General features: G+C 36.8%; 1 protein-coding gene across 1 annotated transcript in view; it reads left to right on the top strand.

Moving 5' to 3' along the window:
- DCDC1 (doublecortin domain containing 1) overlaps positions 1-20,622 on the top strand; it is a 62,493-nt gene that overhangs the window by 26,251 nt on the left and 15,620 nt on the right. The window contains exons 3-4 of the mRNA XM_050897011.1: positions 12,706-12,864; positions 13,302-13,459. Of these exons, the coding sequence (XP_050752968.1) occupies positions 12,706-12,864; positions 13,302-13,459 (317 nt within the window). The remainder of the gene's footprint in view (positions 1-12,705; positions 12,865-13,301; positions 13,460-20,622) is intronic.

The raw sequence follows: 20,622 nt of genomic DNA, 5'->3' as shown, positions 1-20,622 counted from the left end.
GAATACAGCATAATCTGAGACCATAAATTGCAAGTGCTAAGAATTCCAAACTAATTCCTGAAGAAAAGGAGAAAACTGCCTTTTGCCACTTTATTGTGCACTTTAATTGAAAACAAATATATTTAACCTTTTAGAAAGCTTAGAAAAGTCTTGGAATATGTACTTGTGAAGATCAGTACAGCTTGGATTAAATAAAAAACCTAGAGTATATTTTTAAAATATTTCTACATGAAAAACAGGTGACATTTCAGTATAAAATTAAAATAATTTTGTGATATGCTTTTTTTAAAGTGTATTACATACCAGATATTATTAAAGCCTTACTTAGCCCACAGTCACATGCCAAAGACCTATTACTGATGTTCTGTAGACTAATTGCTTCCACCACATTATCTTTGTTGTGAAGCTTCACCTCTTGATGAATGTAACCAGTCGCTGAATGCCAAATCAGCCCTATCAAGTTCAAGTCAAAGGTATGGCGACAACAGAGCCTTTCCACGCTCATCAAGTACATTAGCATATTGCCAGCTTTATTGCTAAGTGTGAACTACTTCCACTGTGTGGATTTACCTGAAAGGAGATGGTGATACTGTAAGTAGCACATCCTTCCATCAGCAGGAGTATTTACCCAGTTAGCTGGTTTAGCCTGGGATAGTGTTACACTAACTATTATTTGGAGTTTTGATTTCTGTCAAGAATTACAGGACAAATTATACAAATAGCTCGTTCTGGGGGGTTACGCTTTAAGTTATGTGTCTAAGTGATTTACAGAGTTTAGTTAAACTCAAAGTTCATTATTTCTGCTATTCATAGATCTTTTTTACTGATACACCTAAATGGAAACCTTCTCCTTGTTCACCCTACATAACTGACTGTCCAGTGTCCATTCCTGAAATCTCAGTGTATGCCTTTTCTAAATTTACTATTTTTAGTTATATTTTTCCTGTGTCTCATGGGAGAGATTCACAGTACACTTGAAACATGTAAAAGCAAACTGGATTAGTTTTTAATAATCCTATCAAATCTGGATGTTTTTGATTTGCGTTCAAAATGAATTGAACGCATTTTAATGGACCTTTTATCTTATCATATAAATTTGTCTGAGTAAGAGTTTGTCTTGTAATACAGGTCTTGTTATGGTTCCAAGATACATGATAAACAGCATAATGCCTCGATTCATTCTCCAACTATCCTTACCGTATTTGAGTAAGGACCAATGGTCTTTGTGTAATGGAAATACTAATATTTGTGATTTAAAAGCCTTTTTTGTTTCTTTTTTCATTCTTTCAAGACACAGAAATCTCCCTTTGCATCTCAATATTCTGCTTAGCTGAGGTTCACCTGGTTTTTTTGCATGAAAACATTCATTTATTGAGTTGTGAAAAGCAACCCATATATGAAACTCATAACTGGAAGCCAAGATTGAACACAGGACCCTCAGAAGTTCAGTTAAGCAAGCACACGGCAGTCTGAAAGCTCCTTTGAATCCACCTAAAAATGCTTTTGTACGGAAAGCTCGTGAAACTGGCATTTTTATGATTTCCAGTATTTTCTGTTGCAGTCAAGCCAGCAATTCAGGAAAAACTTATCTCATGGTGTTCCCATTTCTGGCCTCGGGTAGCAGAAGAAAATGCCACACCTGTGAAAGTTCAGATACAAGACTTCATCAGAACTTATAAAATCATTCAGTCCAGTTTTTGGATATGCTGCTGAAACATTTATTTTCATGCTTAATTGAACCAAATAATGTTTTGCTGACATTCTACAGTACACAGGTAAACTTCAATTATTATTTGTTTATCTCTTGCTGTTCTGTAGCATAATGTTGTCTGAAACATTTCCAGGTATTAAGCTATATTCATACAGCAGTTTTTTCTTAGAAATGATAAACCGTCTTTGCAGACTGATATTTTTGTAATGTTACCTCTTAATCAGTGATTCAGAATGATTATTTATGGTTGTGCAGAAAGATGTACAAGCGGAAAACATTCATAGTAATACATATAGAAAACCTATCAATATTCCCAATCTCGAATAGCTGTTAGTGGCATTTTCTACTGTAACTTTTTAAGGACTGAAATTTGCAGTGATGACAGTCATTGTAACTGACAATGTCCTTTATAGAACAAATCTCTCCATTCCTAATTTTTTGTTACCCTATAGCCAGTGTAGGAAAATGTTGAAAACAGAATACTTTAATTATATTTTTAATATAGCCATTGCTATTTTAAAATGGAGTTCAACGAAAAAATATTTTTGAGGCATTGATTTCTAGCAAAGCTTTAAGTGATCTGCTTCTGTAGTAAATGTGCACATTGGAAGCAAAAGCAGTTCAAACTGGACTTTTGGTATGTTTAACCAGCATTGTTTCAGACTTGGAGTAAAACTTTATATTGGCTCAAAGACTATAGATTTGTTGCAATCTTTGCAGTTCACTGAACTTTTTTTTCTGTGCATACATATTTCAAGTAAACTCTGTAGTTATAACAAGTGACACGTTATGGACCCTAAATCGTTGCACTGTGAAATATGCACAGAAAAAGGACAAATGAAGATATCAAGGGTCTGTTCCATTTTGCACTGAACTGTAAAATGCCACCCTTGTTGTACAGAAGATCACTGGTTCTGAGCAGGGCTCATTGACTGCTAAGTTGTGGATAGTGTTTCACTTTCTGCAACTGTTAATATCCTGGGTTATCCAGGCATAATGACCTCTCTATTTGTGACACATTGTTGAATTTTCTGGTTCTTTTAACTTATTCAAACCCTTTTTTTCTTTTTCTCCATTCACTGGAAGGCTGGAAGGATTCTGAATTGAGCTGTGGTACAGAGCTGCCTTGCTGTTGGTCAGCCAATTACAGCTGAAATCGGTGGTGGTGGCACATCTGTAGACGAATATAAACTAAAGTATACAGGAAAGATACTCTACATCTGCATTAGCTTTCTGTGTATAAGATAATGCATGTATTTTGGAAAATATTGGAATATCTGCAATATTGTTTGGTTTTGGTAGTTGTTAAATCTGATGTAGTAAGCAATCCATGCTATAATAATCCATATTATGTTATAGCTGACATTTGATATTTAAATTCTGACTGGAATTAAATTCCAATTTTATAACTAGTCGCTAGATTACAATTGAACCATAATGCCTTACCTATTAAATATTTTAAATGCTGATAAAGATTTATGTATTTTAAGAATTTTGCCACTTCAAAATATGAGAAGAATAAGGGGTTATATGTAGTGTACAGCGTTTTGTTTCCAGACCTGAGTGCTTCCTCTGATCTTATAAGTATCTGAAGTTAGAGGAAGTGTACCATCTTATCTCAGATTAGGACCCATGCCTATGTTTCTTTTCTTCTCTTTGTTCCCCACCAAAAGAGCAGTGTTTATTTTGGGTTTTTTTGCCTAGTATATTCTGGATAGCTTCAAGTTTACTCTGGCCCTACAGTGAGTAAGCTGCATTTTGGAGGGCTGTTTTAGCTGCTTCTAACCATAAGTAGAGTACATTTGTGTATACCTGCAATATGTCAGGTTATAAATATTTTGTTTCTTTTCAACATTGCTGTCTCTCTTTTATGCTATGTTTTCTATGACTCACTCCCTCATAAGATTTGTAAATCTTGCCAAACTTCACTGACATAATAGAAAAAATATTTGCTAATTTCAGAGGGCTTTGGAACCCAGGCCCCATACAGCGAATAATATGGTGGATCTAATATTCAATACTGAAGCCTTTTCTCCTACTATCAATCCATATTTTTGTCTCAGTCATGGAAACGTTCTGAAATTCTCTGTTGGTAAACTGAAACCCCTATGATGTGATGAGATTATACCAGAAAAGGTATATATTAGATTTAGATATTGATTATAGTCTTCTGTATCCTTCAAGAGCCTTAAAAGAATCCACTTGCTGTCTTTCTACATGGCTCCTGTAAAAGCACCTGCAAATATTTACGACGTTCGCTGTAACTAGGCCTAGGCCACACAGAAGAATCAAGGGGAAAGTTCTCTTAATAGATTATACCGATTAACTTGTTCAGCGTGAGAGATCATTTGCTAAGATGGGTATGTTCCCAATGGCATAGCTCTGAGGGTCACTGTGCCTTTTACGCCTGGACTTCACAGAAAAGAAATGACTGCATAGGATAGGGTGAATGTTTTACTAGACCATTGGGCACATTGATTTTCATTTTCATGGATATGTAGATCAAATTGAAATAACCTAAAGGGGCTGATGGAATACCCTGGGACTGTTAGAGATGTCAAGATTTGTAGTAAGTCTGTATATTTCTACTTCTTGGTACTCCCTGTAGAAAAATAGCATGGGGTGTCATTGAGATCTGTCACTCGCTGACACTTAGGGGAAAAATAACCCCTACCTCTGCTAGACGTTCCCAAGACATGTCCCAGATGAATAAGATTGTGTACTGAACCTAGTTTTGATTTATTTACGTTTAAAGCAAGTGTTATGCAAGTCAGACACGCGTGATCCTGGCTGGCTGATATATCCTTAAGCAACTGCCTGTATATTGGCACGCGATGAATTCTTTGTTGCCTGATGTAGGACGCTACTTCAGAAATGTGTTTTTGTAAACACCCTGAAACTACAGAGCAGGAACAGCTTCTATTTCAAGACTTGATAAAAATGCATCTATTTAAGCAACCTCTGTTCAACTGTCACATTAAAAATAAATTATTTAGACCACTATAAAGTGTCAAAATTAATAGAGAATGAAGAAATTTTGAAAACTGAAATTAAGAAAAACAAAACAACATAAACTAAAACTTATTTGAAATTTCAACTTTTGAATTTGCCAGGAATATTATGCTTTCGATGAATTTAAAGATTTTTACATGAACATTTTCCCCTAAGGCTCAAGGAAAAACTGTGTTATATGGGTTATTTAAATCTCAGAGAAAGTAGCAATATAATCTGCATTTTAAGCATCAGGATCATAATTTTTTTCTGTATGTGCGCAGTGCCTTTTGTTTTTTGAAGCTGTTTTTCAGTTTCAAAAACTTGTATGAAACTTAGGTAAAGTTATCTTTATATGATACAACTTTAGCAGTTCTACCTGTGGAATGTAAATTTAAGTGTTGTGACTATCTGATTTTTGTTCAGCTAATATAGATAAGATAATTTAAAGTTTATCTAATGTAGAGCTTGCCAGATTGACAGGGAGATTGCAGTTCTTGTCTTAGTTACAGGAACACAAACTTTTCCTTTCCTTCTTAGCATGTGTTGTTCCCAGCTTTCACGTCTGGCATAAAAATGTTGTTCAGTGTCTCTCTTTTGATATGTAAAGAAAGGTTGGTTGTAATGAAAAAGTGACCACAAGAAACTAGTCAGGGACAGTTGACTAATTTTATATAGTTTGAGTCACGAGCTGAGTTTCAACTTTTTTTTTTTTAATCTATAAATAGCTAAAAATTCAGACTGACTTCAAGAACCTTACTACAAAGGCTTTACATTCCAATATGTTAGACTTTGTGCTGGTTTTGCTGAGATGGAGTTAATTTTCTTCATAGTAGCTAGTTTGGGGCTATGTTTTGGATTCGTGCTGGAAACAGTGTTGATAACACAGGGATGTTTCCGTTACTGCTGAGCAGGGCTTACCCAGCGTCAAGGCCTTTTCTGCTTCTCACCCCACCCCACCAGCGAGGAGGCTGGGGGTGCACGAGAAGCTGGGAGGGGACACAGCTGGGACAGCTGACCCCAACTGACCAAAGGGATATTCCAGACCATAGGACGTCATGCCCAGCATATAAAGCTGGGGGAAGAAGGAGGAAGGGGGGGACATTTGGAGTGATGGTGTTTGTCTTCCCAAGTAACCATTATTCGTGATGGAGCCCTGCTTTCCTGGAGATGGCTGAACATCTGCCTGCCGATGGGAAGTGGTGAATGAATTCCTTGTTTTGCTCTGCTTGAGCGTGCAGCTTTTGCTTTCCCTATTAAACTGTCTTTATCTCAACCCACGAGTTTTCTCACTTTTACCCTTCTGATTCTCTCCGCCATCCCAATGCAGGGGGAGTGAGCGAGCGGCTGTGTGGTGCTTAGTTGCCGGCTGGGGTTAAACTGCAACAGACTTTCAAAGCTCTATAATATTTTTTTGTAAACCTTCAGAAATGGAGGCAATTCTGAGGTTGAAAATCAGGTTCAGATTATTATTCTAGGGAAATATGATACTTTCTGATTTATTTATTGAGTATTTTATTAATACAGCTAGTGAAATAAAATTACATATGTTACATATGTACATACAGATATGTAGCTTGGGATTCACAAGTAAAATAATATATATCTATATATGTATTGAGAAAATGAATGGGGCCACATCTGGCTGGTGACTGGTCACCAGTGGTGTTCCTCAGGGTTCAATTCTAGGACCAGTTCTGTTCCATATCTTTATCGATGATCTGGATGCAGGAGTTGAATGCACCGTTATCAAGTTTGCTGATGATACCAAACTGGGAGGTGCTGTTGAGTCTCTTGAGGGATAAGAGGCCTTGCAGAGGGATCTAGATAGACTGGAGCATTGAGCAATGATTAATGGGATGAAATTTAACAAGTCCAAATGCCAGGTTCTGCACCTGGGATGGAGTAACGCTGGGCACAAATATAAATTGGGAGAGGAGTGGCTGGAGAGCAGCCCTGCAGAAAGAGATCTGGGGGTGCTGGTTGACAGCAGGCTCACTAGGAGTCAGCAGTGTGCCCTGGCAGCCAAGAGGGCAAACCGCATCCCTGGGGTGCATCAAACACAGCATAACCAGCCGGCCAAAAGAGGTGATTATCCTGCTGTATGCAGCGTTGGTGCGGCCTCACCTTGAGTACTGTGTGCAGTTCTGGGCCCCACAATTTAAGAAGGATGTGAAGGTCCTTGAATGCCTCCAGAGGAGGGCAACAAAGCTGGTGAAAGGGCTGGAAGGAACGTCCTGTGAGGAGCGGCTGAGGACTTTGGGCTTGTCTAGTTTGGAGAAAAGGAGGCTGAGGGGCGACCTCGTTGCTCTCTACAGCTTCCTGAGGAGGGGAAGTGGAGAGGGAGGTGCTGGTCTCTTCTCCCTGTATCCAGTGACAGGACGTGTGGGAATGGTTCAAAGCTGCACCAGGGGAGGTTTAGAGAGGACATAAGGAAGCATTTCTTTACCGAGCGGGTGGTCAAGCACTGGAACAGGCTTCCTAGAGAGGCGGTTGGTGCCCCAAGCCTGTCAGTGTTTAAGTGGCATTTGGACAATGCCCTTAATTATATGCTTTAACTTCTGGTCAGTTCTGAAGTGGTCAAACAGCTGGACTAGATGATCATTGTAGGTCTCTTCCAACTGAAATATTCTGTTCTATTCTAGATAGAAAGACAAAGTATTTTCAGAAATCTGTTCTCTCTTAATGAATGTGGTTTGGGTTCAAATGCTGTTAAATGTTAATGGGAAATGTAATAATTTGGAATCTGATTTTAAAATTCCAGTGTCCTCGGTATCATATAGAGCTAGAAAACTGTTCTGGTTGAGGTAGCTTTTCTGATTTAGTTTGCATTATTATAAAAATAAATTCATTTCTTTTCATTTCAAAAAGTCTTAACGCATGACTCATTTCCCATTCCTTTTATCCAATAGAATAAGCTGCAGAAGACTTGTTATTTCTTTTCCACATCTTTATTTACTCCATTAGATGCTTATTCATGGTGTTAGTTTCAGAAATCAAGTGTTTTTCCCTTGCAAAATCATGCTATTTGAAGTGTAAATGCCATTTTCTCTGCTAATTTATTTTTGTGTTTTGGTAAAATGAGACATAACTCTTTGAGTTACTCATTTTGTAACAGGGACAAAAGCAGCATCTGTCACCAGTGGGTTTAGGAAATAATGGCTCCATCTACTGTAAAGTATGGCATTACATCTGCATTTGCTGAATGCTGGATTTTTGGGGTTTTTTTGTTTGGTTTTTTTTCAGTGTGTTCCCTTTTTCTATATGAAACCTTCAATGAATGAGGTTTGCTATTTTGATGCTGTGATATCACTACATTATTTCCTGTTCATGTTATTTGTATAAATATTTTCTATTTAGTGAATAGAAACATACTGTATTTTATTAAAACCTTTTTAAAATTAATGGAACTTAGTTCATGATTTTACATGTGAATTTTGATTTTTATTTTGTTTTTAATGCTTTGTTTCTTGAATTGTAGTGCACGTTTATTTTATTTCAATTATATAGTAAAAATAGATCTTATTCTTTAATCAGTATAGTAACCTGTGATAACTAGAAGTCAGTGTTTAGAAATGAGACAACTCTAAAAGAAATCTAAAGAACAATTGGCATCTAAAATGAGCTGTACGCTTCACTGCTCTTATATAAATTTGTTTACAGAAGCTTAAAACACATTCTGGGATAGAAATTAAGACCTTTAAGCTCAAGCTTGATATGTTACTAACACGTTCTATTAACATTTAACAAGCACGAAATACAAAGAAATTGTTTATAGAACAAACATGGCAAAAACTTTAGTAAATAGTGAAATGTTCTTTGATTAAAGAAGTTAGAGGCGTCCTGTTTTTATTGCAAATCATGCAACACCTTTGTGCAAAATTAATGTGCTGTGGGGAGAATTTTAAAATACAGTCCTTAATGTTGTTATGGATGAATTTCAATGAGTCTTAATAAAATCCTCTGTCAAAGCAGGTGTCCTAAAAACTAGCACTAAATAACAACACTTTTTTTTTTTCTCTTCAGGTCTAAGCAGAAATGCCAAATTTAGAAACACCACTCCCCCCAGCGAGGTAGAAAAAGTAATTGCAGCAGAAGTTTTTTCAAAATAGTATTGAATTACCGTTTGGTTGTGCTTACTCTTGCTTAGCTAAAGAAAACAGCTCTTTTAAAATAGATTGTTGATTAAAACAAAATATATTTTCCTGGAATATACTATATATTATAGTGTATATATATATTACTGAGAGGTTCCTTTCTAGTAAGTTTGGTCAGATCAAGTTTTTGAATGACAACAAAAATCTGGATGGTGCGAGGGCAATGGTCTTCAGTGCACAGTGTTGACAGAGGAGCTGTTCTTCATTTGTGTTTGTTACAGCCAGGGATCTCGGTCAGCAGCTTGTTTGAAGTCTGATGTTTTGTAGGTCAGCTGGTTCATACAAGTTACTGTCAGGAATCCATGGACAGCAATGGAAGGGTGGTGGAGTACTCATAGAAGTGTGGTTTCATCCCCAGCAACCTTGTTCTCTTCAAATAAATCAATAAGAGGTGGTTTTGCATTAGCATGCCAGTGTGTTATATCTAGTGATTCATGCCTCTGAAGATTCTTTAAATTGTACCTTTTTCTGAGCATTTGAACATTTTGAAGACATTCACAGAAATGTTGGGAACGTCTCCAGCGTTATATACTGTTAACCTTGGGAAAATTGCAGAGAACCACTGTCCAGTAGGAAGTCAATACCAGACGCTCCTCTCTAGCACCAACCCTCCTTTTTCATCCTTTTGTCTGGACATTAGATTACGTTCTGTTACTCACACAACTCCAACAGTCTGATGAAATGGAGACCGTGTTCCCATTGTTTTGTCTACTATCTGGAATTATGCTAGAATGATTCAGATCATCATTGAATAAAAATACAGTTGTCAGCTGTATTATTCTTTATTTCATTATGCATACTGATTGTTATTTATATAAAAATTATTGTAGTTTGTCTATCATGAGGAAAGAGGTTTCTAAAGTTTCTGAGAGTTAATAACTATAACACTGTTAGGTTCTAGCCTGTATTTCTTTTTATCAGGAAAAAATACTAGTAGTTGGCAATAGATCTCTTTGGAGAATGGTGTATTTCTCTATATATTTCCTATCGCATTCACTTTATCTATAGTGTCATGTTATTTTAAGTTGCAGCATATGTAGGCCAACAAAAACTGACATGAAGGAAAGCAGCATAGTACAGTGTAATGATATGTGACACATTCAGATTGAGAAGGAAACTCACTTTCTTGGAATTTATACCTACTACTTACTGTGTTTGCCATTAACATACTCTCCTCTACGCATACACTCTCCCCTATGCAATCAAGGTATGGTTTACTCTTCTTATGTCAGAGAATACTAGCTTGTTCTGAAAAAACAGTGAAATCATGAAGTGTTTTTTAAGATGTTGATTCATAATTCAATCCTGATATTGCTTTCCTGATTCCCAAACTATTCTTATGCAGAAACAACAAATTAATCTTGATATTTTTTCCCTTACATTTTTAGTTAATAGACTAATGTTTAATGATATTCATATTTGTGATAGGTCAAGTTATGTACTCTTATTCATGCAAACCTTGTGGATAACTTATACAAAATAAAAGTATAAGTAAATAAAAGTATAAATCAATTATCAATTCTAGAAAGTAAGCAAGATAAGCTAATAGTGCTCTTTAACATGCTCTGAGTTTTGAACATGTATTTCACGATAGATTTCAGCATGAGTGGTATGCACTGAAAGCAAAACATATCCCAGACATGATGGAACACATTTCAGACTAGAAATAAAACTTTCCAAAGTATTCTATTTGCCTAAGGGTTGAACTAGCTGGGAAATGATTTTCTTGTCCTGGGAAGGTTTGAGGCTTTTGTCGCATTCTACACTGGGAGTTTGTTTTGTTTCTTCACTTTCCTAAAGAAGAGAGGTTCCCTGGAATACCTACAGAAGTTGTTCAGCATAAAGGAAATGCAGACCTATAGCCCTTGAGCTGAATCAAGCAGAGACGGGGACTCCCACACCAGCTTCCATGCTGCCTGGCATTCTGGCACAAGTGTGCCACATGGTGAACTGGATTTGAGTACAAATATGGGTAATAACTATAATTTCACTGTGTTAATTTTAACTTAGGTCAGTTCTCTGCTCGTATTCACTGCATGGCTGCCAAATGCTTTCTTCTGGCACAGAAGCAGTGATGGCATGGGGTCAGGCAGAAAAGGTGAAAAGTGAGAGAGAAAGACACCAGAATCACTTTTCTTAGCAGCACTGGTAAGTAAAGTGAGCGTGAAGTGCTTGTAGAGGGAGAATTTGTTATTTAAAGAAATGGAATCTTAGCTCATTATTCATGCAGCCAAGTCTGAAAAATATACTAGAAATGTAAGTTAGTGTATTACATCAGAATTAAACTGCAGATGGAACTGTAAAACAGGAGAGAAAAGTTTCATAATATATTGTCTGTGCAAGGTGATAAACAGCAGGAGAGTTAGTATTATTGATTGGTGAAGAATTTTTTTCCTTAAGAAATAAAAGCACCCCACTGTTTGTTGTACTCTTGCTGTTGAAGGGATTTATTTTAAAGTAAAATATAAGTGGTCCTAAATTGAAAATATCTGCACTCATGGGAAAAGTCTGACAGAAGTCTAAAGAAAAAGTGATGCAACTGAAGCTAAAACCAGAGCTTTATTGTTATGAATGTCCAGTAAAATACAAGATCAAAACAACAAAATATTTTAATATTATAAAATGTTGTTAAGATATGAGCAAAAAAGTCTTCTCAGAACTTGAGGGTAGATTTCAGTTTTGGTATTCTGCCTTCCACTTGAGCTTAGAAGTTTCACTGAATCTGTGGGATGTCCATGCAGAGCTGGCTTTGGAAAATATGCCCAAGTGCTTAAATACTGTAGTATTACCTGCCTTATAAATGAAATTGCTTATGTTTATACACTAACTAGTGATGGAACAGAAAAAGATGGCTTTTCTTGTACTTGAGAGACACTTCACTCTGTAACCATAAGGGTTTAATAGATTATTGATTTCAATTTGTTAAAGTGTTGACTGTCAGAATATTTGAATAGCTCCTATTTTTGGTCTAATTTAGTGTAGTTAATATCTATACATTTTCTATTAAAAACAGTACAGGTGCTCACAGAACTTTAAACTACAATTTTAATTATAAATAAAAAATATTTCATATAAAGGAAGATTCTGCCCATTTCATCATGAGGACAGCAGACTGACTCCTGCTTGAATTGAAGTAGCACCTGAGAAACTGCCATGCAGTCATTTCACAGACTGAGCTAAAGAAATAAAATTGATCATGTTACTGTGGTACAAGATCTGCATATTATAAGGTTAAGTAGCTGAGATGTTAATGTCTCAAATTCAACAGAATGTAATCGTTAAGTTGTGATTGTATTTTTTATTTGGGGCATTTTGCCATGTAAGCAAGGATCAAAAGAGTATTAAGAAGGAAAATTGACTTCATTAATGAATTAAAGCAGTAAAATTTTCTTTGGTTTCAAAACCATCAGGAAGGCTTTTTCTGTATGTGATGTGCCTTGATTTCAAAATATGCTGGTTTAAATTCTTTTAATATATTACATGGAAATGCCTACCTAAATGTCACCTATACTTAAACACTACCTAAAGACAGGGATACAAAATTTTGTTTCTTCCTATGTATAAGAATTTTCATTTTGAGAGCTGTTGGTCTTTATTCTTAAACTGATATATAATATTAAAATATTTTTTATGTTTTTCGCTTTAGTGCCTATGAAAAGGTCACTATCTAACACCGACTTTGGAAACTTTGTGAAATACAAAGTTATTTACATGCAGCAACTTTTGTGACATTGCGTACATCAACAACCGCTTTTCCCATCGTTCCTGGTGTTTAGACTGTTGTGATTCTGCTGATGTAGCTGATGTTTTTCTTCATTATTCCTCTGCCTTTGTCCTTTCCTACAGGCTTACCCTGAGTTTGTCCTGACCTACCTAGAGGAACTAAATGAAAGAGAGGAGGTGACCCAGACAGTAAACTGCATTCACCATGGGGCCTGGTCTGCAGCTCGTCAGGAGACAGACAGCAGCTCAGCAGAAGAGGTCACAGTATTAAGCCAGAGGCAGGTCAGAGACAGTCCTTTCAAAAACACATTTTGAAAAGAGAAATATCAGTGTGGAAGTCAACTTATTTCCTTAAATAAATAACCTCATTTGATTTCTTAATTTAATTAGATATTTATATATGAGACAAATAATGGTCATATACAGGATTTTAATGAATAAAAATTTATATATATTTGTGTCTCAGAATAGTTTACGCTTATAGCCCATGTAGGACACATTTTTGAAAACTCTTATTTCCTATGTGGAAAAACTCAAGGAAGGAAGGGAAACAAACAAAAAATCACTAGATCTCTAGATTTGTGCTTCTTGATGCATCTTGACATAGCTATTTGTATTTCTGACATTTTCTGCTAATCAACAGCCTTACTTGAAAAAGTAGACACACATTATTTTAATTAGCAATATATGAATTACATGGTTGTACTTCCATCTCTTAGGTTCTGCAAAAAAATGTCAGCAACCCCAATCAGAAACAACTTTCAGGACCTTTGGACGCCCATTTAATGCCTGCAGATCCCCTAGGGGAGACTACACAGCTGACAGTGGCACTGGTGAGGAAACTAGAAGAGAAACATCCTAAGGCCTCAGCTCAAAGGTAAGCCACTGACAGAACTGATATTTATTGTTCAATGACATTAGATGTTTTCCTTCAGTTTCATGTAAGATTGATTTCCTGGATATTATTGAAATATCTCAGAAACCCTCTGGCTGATAAGCAAACAGGGATTTTGACCAAAATTAATGAAAAGGGGTGACATTTATGTGCTTTTTTTTATTATTTTGAAGATTGATGTGGATGATGTTTGGTAGTAATTGCAAATTTACTTTTTATTTTTTATCTACAAACCTCACATCATGCAAATTACATAAAGAAATAGGACTTGTATCAACATTGTGACACATTTTGTGCCACAAGACTTAAATTTAAATGGTAAAGGTTTTGTTAGACACCTGAAAGTCATGCTGAGCCAAAATACTAAGTGACGCAGTCACTTTCAATATAGGACTGTATTTTAATTTCAATAAAAGATAAGTGGTAGTGTTCTTAATTGCTTCTACTTACAACAGGCAGAAGACTTTGCCTTTCATTAAATAACTGAAACTCTCCTTTACAAATGGCATTTGGCTAGTTATTTTTGAGCTTTTGGGTATTTTTAGATCAAAACATTTTAAAAATGGACATCCCATTCAGATGAAAGACCACGAGGCATCACTTGCTGTTAGAATGAAAGTTGAACTAGTTAATGTTTTTGTTACTACCGACAGTAAGTCAATAACACTAATTTACCGGTGACTGCAAGCAACAACCGGATTTGGTTTATCTAGGTTATTGTAACTCATCCCTTGGAAGTATTACCCTTAGAGAACCCATAGATTTGCTCCTCTGGTCCTCCTTCAAGGACTAGTATTTCTGGTGTTCCATTTATAATATTTTCTTGCAAATATTTAGTCTTTGACTATCCAAAATATTTCTCAAATATGTCTCAAGACTATGACATGACTGAGGTATCTGGAGGTATTGGCTATCCGTAGTTTTTGGAGAACAGCATAGGTAGAGGTAGGTTACCTGTATTTTGGGTAATTTTGTTTTTTGATGAATCAAATAACTTTAAAGCTTTGTTAAACATAAATGATTTAACTACTAGTAAATACTGTTGTATGTTTACAACATAAACTAAAGTACCAAAGTTAATACTGTTTATGTTGGCTCTTTCAAAAGATGCCTTCTGCAATGTAAGGTGAAGGTTTATACAAGATCTTTTTCTCCACCTTGCTTTGAGTATGAATTGTTATGCTCTAAATATGCAATGTGATGTCAGGGTCACTACAAAGTATTTCACTTCATTTAAGCACAATGGGATAAGTGAAATTTCTTCAACTAAATGTCCATGCTTTTAGCCTCAGATAACACTATACAAATATTAAGCTAAAAATCTCTTCTTGCAGAACACAGACATTTGATTTAGAAAGATATCTGCAGTCAAGATAGCCTTTAAGCACTGAATGCTTGACTTTCTATGTCTTTATGTATCCCTTCCCACCAAAAGTGGAGTTATGCAGTCTAAAGCATTTTCCTGAACTAGAATTAAATACAGAAAAAATACATTTTAATACTAAAATAACATTATTTTACTGTCAGAAATATTTGCCATTAAATAGCAATGGTAACTAATCCAAAACTTCTGCAGTTACCTCCATTATGAGAGGTACTAAGTGATTTAAATTCTCTTTTGCTGCCATTTTTCACTAGACTGTGATAAACACTAATGTGTTCTGTTAAATAGCTGCCACATTCCACTCTGTAGTTTGTAGAATGCTTTCAGTGCCTGAAAGGTGATGTGAGAAGTAGGAGACAGGATTTTATTTATCCTTTGTGATTTGAAAAGCTGTTCAATTTCCAAGTAGCAATAAAATTTGCCTTCCTTTACAAAATAACATGAAAAACTGTCATAAGTGTAAATTAGGTATGAATTGTGTGTTAGTAGAGGAAACTATATCTCTGTGTCCTAGAATTTTTGTTTCAGGAGTTGGTCCGGCTATATGAGTCGATAAAGTGAAGATTATGATCACTGTTCCTCCTAAGAAATTCAACTGGTTTTTATAAAACTCTTTTTGGTTAACTGCCCTGCTCAACACATTTGTAGACTTTTTTTAAAACTTTGGCTTACTGAGAAGGGAGGGGAACTGTGTCTCTAAAAGGAGATTCAGCTGCCCAGACATAGGTGTTTAGGGTAATTTTTAGGTGTTGAGGGGTATATCACCAAGCTTCCAGCTGCTTCAGATTACTGCAAGTCTCCTGCCAGTCCCGTGTTTTATCTGTGAGAACTATGCAGATCCTTTGGGTACATTAGCAGTCTCAAATACTAGCAAGTGTCTATTTTTAAGCTATTGAGTCCTGCCCTAAATGTTTCCTTTTCCAGCTTAGTGTTTTGGAGGAATATGCATTTCAGAGCTGTCATTCTTCATGTTTTTCTGCTTTGGTTTCTGAGAAACAGTCACACTTTCATGGTGAGCCACAACAGCATGAAGTCAGCCCCACATGGAAAAAAAAACTTATTCTATAGGATGTTGTAGGAAGAGCCTTATGAAAAGGGCTAATTTTTAAAGAATGTGGTTAATTAGATTGCAAGTTTGTCTGTTTGCAATAATTTTCATACAATTAGACTTTCTAACCTTATTTATTTTTGCCAGTTGAAGGCTGCAGTCAGCCCCTTTCTTTCCTGCATATTATTTAGCCAGTTACACGTTGTCCTATGATACGTGATAGTAAAGACAACAAGGAAATGAGCTTGTTTCTTTTTTGTGTGTGTGTCCTATCTTAGTGGTCTTGGCAAGTCCTTAGTATCTTTGGGGACACCTTATTTAGTGTTCTTTCCAATGTTGTTTTTTCATTGCGTCTCATACTTTTACCAATTTACATGATACATGATGCCTGTAAGCTGTGAAAACCTGAACTTCATCGCTGATTTACGTGACTGAATCCCTGAGTTTCTAGGTGAAAGGTGAAAACCTTATCCATTCCAGCAAATACCATTGAGGAAAAAATCCTTTCTAAATGACAAGTATTGCCCCAAAGAGACCAAAATCGAATCATAAGCTAGTTGCTAGACATGGAGGGTTGAAGTTGCTGAGAAGACATGGCCTTTAGGATAAGGATGAGTAGAGAGGTGAGCTGTATGACTGTGATTTATGTACTTCCCTCAGTGCACAAGAACTAATGACTTAACTAAGTAACTAATGGCCACTAATTTCCTTCCCATCCTTATTCTCATCCTCACTGTTGATGTATGGGAAACAACAAATCCATTGCCTCGTTTCACTCAAAAAATTTTTTTAATGGACACTTGTAGAAAGACATTACATAGTATTATCTTTGCCTGGGTCAAGGTAATAACTTAATGTTTTGGGTGTTACCTTGTGGAAATGTAACCCTTGTAACTTCTGACAGCATTTTAAAGGACTTTTCTCATTTTTATGATCTTACTTGTTGGGCCCGACTAGGAAAGTAAGAGAGTGCTCTTGTATCATCAACTGTAACAGATTTGTGCTGTCCTAGCAGTACATTCAGTTTGTGAATTGTCCCTTTAAAAGGCACTAGTCACATTTCTAAAATTAATCACCTGTTTTAATTCAGTTTTGGTTTCGGGCCTTATTGGATCACTTTGCTTCCATAAGTAAGCTTGATTTCACAAGTTTCTGAATATTTTGTCTCCAATGCAGATATGCATTTAAGTATGCTCCAAGTTAAGTACATGCTAGGTACAAGCATTCTTGGATCTGAGTCAGAATGCTTATGACCTTGTCATATTTAATACTAAGAAAGACGCATCTGGGAAAGCTGGTTTCATTTTAATTTTTCTGAATCGCTTGGACAAATTCAGTTATTACAATTTTATAAGACTTATTAATGTAGGAAAAAATGACTAAGGAATACCCCTAAGGAGATGGAAATGTTCTCCCACTTCCGTCAATGACACAGCTATGAATTGGTACAATCGTTTGTAACAGCTAAGCAAATGCTTGACCTTGATTCTTTATACACTGTTGATTCGTTTTAAATTCCACGTGAGCAAAACATAGGTAAAAGTCATAATCTACATCTGTATTGTAAATTGATTACTCCATGAAGACAGATGAGAATGTATTAAAAAGATTAATTCACGGCTGGATTATTCTAAAAATCTGTTTATACATGTTCCACAAAAAAAAGTGCTTTAAACTGTATTTTCTGCATTTAAAAAGTCTGTGTTCATTTTAAGTACCCCCTCAGATTTCTATTTGTGAAAACTCCTCTGTGAGAAAAACATCTTTTCACTGAGTTGCAATGATTTTCCATGATGTATCTGCCATGTAAGTGTTCTAAAGGTTAAAGCTTTGAATTGGTGACATATTAACTTTCATTATCTGCTTTAGTCACATCTTGACAAAATTATTCTAATAGCTGTATCTGCTACAGATACAAATCCAGTTCTCCGCTCATCACAGAGAGGAAATGTTATATATCCATCTGAAAATGAAAGGAAGGTATAATAAGCATTACATTCCCATTTGCAGAAAGCATTTGAAGATATTTGTTTACTTTAGTATACCAATTTGAGCGGCTTACCTTTATTTAAATGGAATAAGAACTGGGGGGGTGAGGGGAGGTGGGGAAAACTGTAGCAGCCGACAAAGCATGGTGACCCAGCTTGTCACCCAGTGACCTGTGAGAAGCAAATAATGAACTGTGAGTAGCTGTCATCGTAACTGTTTCTGACAGTTTGGCTATGGGCACATCTGTGTTAGTTGCATGGAAAGGCCTTTGTTGTTTTCCCACTAGTGACTTTGCAGACCGCTGTGGGCTTTGCTGGCTGCCCTGCTCTTACACTTCCCCTCCTTTTTTAGTAGTAAGAGCAGCTGCCACTGATAGAGCTGACATTTCTTTTAATGATTTACTTGGCATTTATACCATTAAAAACAAGAAATTAAATTGAAATAGAACTTTTGGTTATTGTAAATGAAAATATTCTCTATATTCATGTAAGATCTGTTGTAAGTATGTCTATAATCATTCTATCTTATCTACATAACTTGCAGCAGTGTTCAATGTCTGTTGGTACCCTTCCTTCCTAATATCTTGTCATACTTAACTATTTTGAGTGAATTATCGAGTCTACTGGTATTAACATTTTAAATAACCCACTGTACAATGAAACTAGGCAGCTTTTCATGGTTAAATGATATATTACAAAACAAACAAACACCCCCACCCTCCACTTATTTAGTATTATAGGGAACAATTGCTTCCTTTTCCAGATTGACCGAAGTATGCATGTCTTTTCTGGTACAGTAGTGCTGAATCTTGGATAACTTCGCTCACACTATTATTAGCATTTTCAGCTAGGAGACTGTTAAATATAGGCATGCCTGCTCTCATAATAGAGTTCTTAGCTGATTTGTGAAAGATGATTGTTAAGAAAAACTTGAAATCGTGACTTATGAAAAATGAATGACTAACACAATAACTTACAAAGTGTAAAGCTATCTATTTTAACAAAGTGTAAATATTTTACACGGTTGATATACCTTATTGCTTTTATGTTATAATATGCTTGGAGCAAGTTATTACAAATTGCTTTGCAGGAGTTGAATATTAAAGACTTCACTCACTAGACTGAAAGCACAGCATGCTGAAGCTGAAATCTTTTTTGTGCTAATTGTTTTCCTGCTGTAGGTTTTGGGGACCTTAAATTTGTCTTCTCATATTTACACATTTTTGCTCATTCTCTTTAGCTGTTTCATGTTCCAAGTTCAAGCTATACTTGATAGCGTTCACATGCAAGGGAAAAGAAATTAATATTTTAACTCTGAGCATATAGATTTATGAATTGGTTCCTTTGAGGGCTGTAGTCCAGCATGCAACATGATCTAAATACAGGTCACAGTCTCTTGCCTAATTGTGTGGTGATGGAGCCATTAGATATACACAATAACAGGTCCCATCATTGCTCCATTTTTGCTATATCACTAGTGCAATCCTCTGTCCTTACTTATTTAAAAGTGGTGCAAAGACACGTTCTGGTGAACAGGAGATGTGCAAATACAACACAATTATCATAGAATCATAGAATGGTTTGGGTTGGAAGGGACCTTAAAGATCATCTAGTTCCAACCCCCCTGCAGGGACACCTTCCACTAGACCAGGTTGCTCAAAGCCCCATCCCACCTGGCCTTGAACACTTCCAGGGAGGGGTCATCCACAACTTCTCTGGGCAACCTGTTCCAGTGCCTCACCACCCTCACAGTAAAGAATTTCTTCCTAATATCCAATCTAAATCTACCCTCTTTCAGTTTAAAGCCATTACCCCTTGTCCTATCACTACACTCCCTGATAAAGAGTCCCTCCCCATCTTTCCTGTAGGCCCCCTTTAAGTACTGGAAGGCTGCTATAAGGTCTCCCCGGAGCCTTCTCTTCTCCAGGCTCAACTTTCTCAGCCTATCCTCATAGGGGAGGTACTCCAGCCCCCTGATCATTTTCATGGCCCTCCTCTGGACCCCCTCAAGCAGGTCCATGTCTTTCTTACACTGGGGGCCCCAGAGCTGAATGCAGTACTCCAGGTGGGGTCTCACGAGAGTGGAGTAGAGGGGGAGAATCACCTCCCTCAACCTGCTAGCCACACTTCTTTTTTTTGATGCAGCCCAGGATGTGACTGGCTTTCTGGACTGAGAGCACACACTGCTGGCTCATATTCAGTTTTTCATCCACTAATACCCCCAAGTCCTTCTCCACAGGGCTCCTCTCAATCCACTCATTGCCCAGCTTGTATTTGTGCTTGGGATTGCCCCAACCCATGTGCAGGACCTCGCACTTGGCCTTGTTGAACTTCATGAGGTTTGTACGGGCCCACCTCTCAAGCCTGTTAAGGTCCCTCTGGATGGCGTCCCTTCCCTCCAGCGTGTCGATCGCACCACACAGCTTGGTGCCATCAGCAAACTTGCTGGGGGTGCACTCAACCCCACTGTCCATGTTGCTGACAAAGATGTTAAACAGCACCAGTCCCAATACTGACCCCTGAGGAATGCCACTTGTCGCTGCTCTCCACTCGGACATCGAGCCATTGACTGCAACTCTTTGACTGTGACCATCCAGCCAATTCCTTATCCACCGAGTGGTCCATCCGTCAAATCCATGTCTCTCCAATTTAGAGACAAGGATGTTGTGCGGGACAGTGTCAAATGCTTTGCACGAGTCCAGGTAGATGACGTCTGTTGCTCTTC

This window comes from Gymnogyps californianus, chromosome 5, assembly GCF_018139145.2.
Source record: "Gymnogyps californianus isolate 813 chromosome 5, ASM1813914v2, whole genome shotgun sequence".
Classification (NCBI taxonomy): domain Eukaryota; kingdom Metazoa; phylum Chordata; class Aves; order Accipitriformes; family Cathartidae; genus Gymnogyps; species Gymnogyps californianus.
This window is presented reverse-complemented; position numbering and strand designations above follow the sequence as displayed.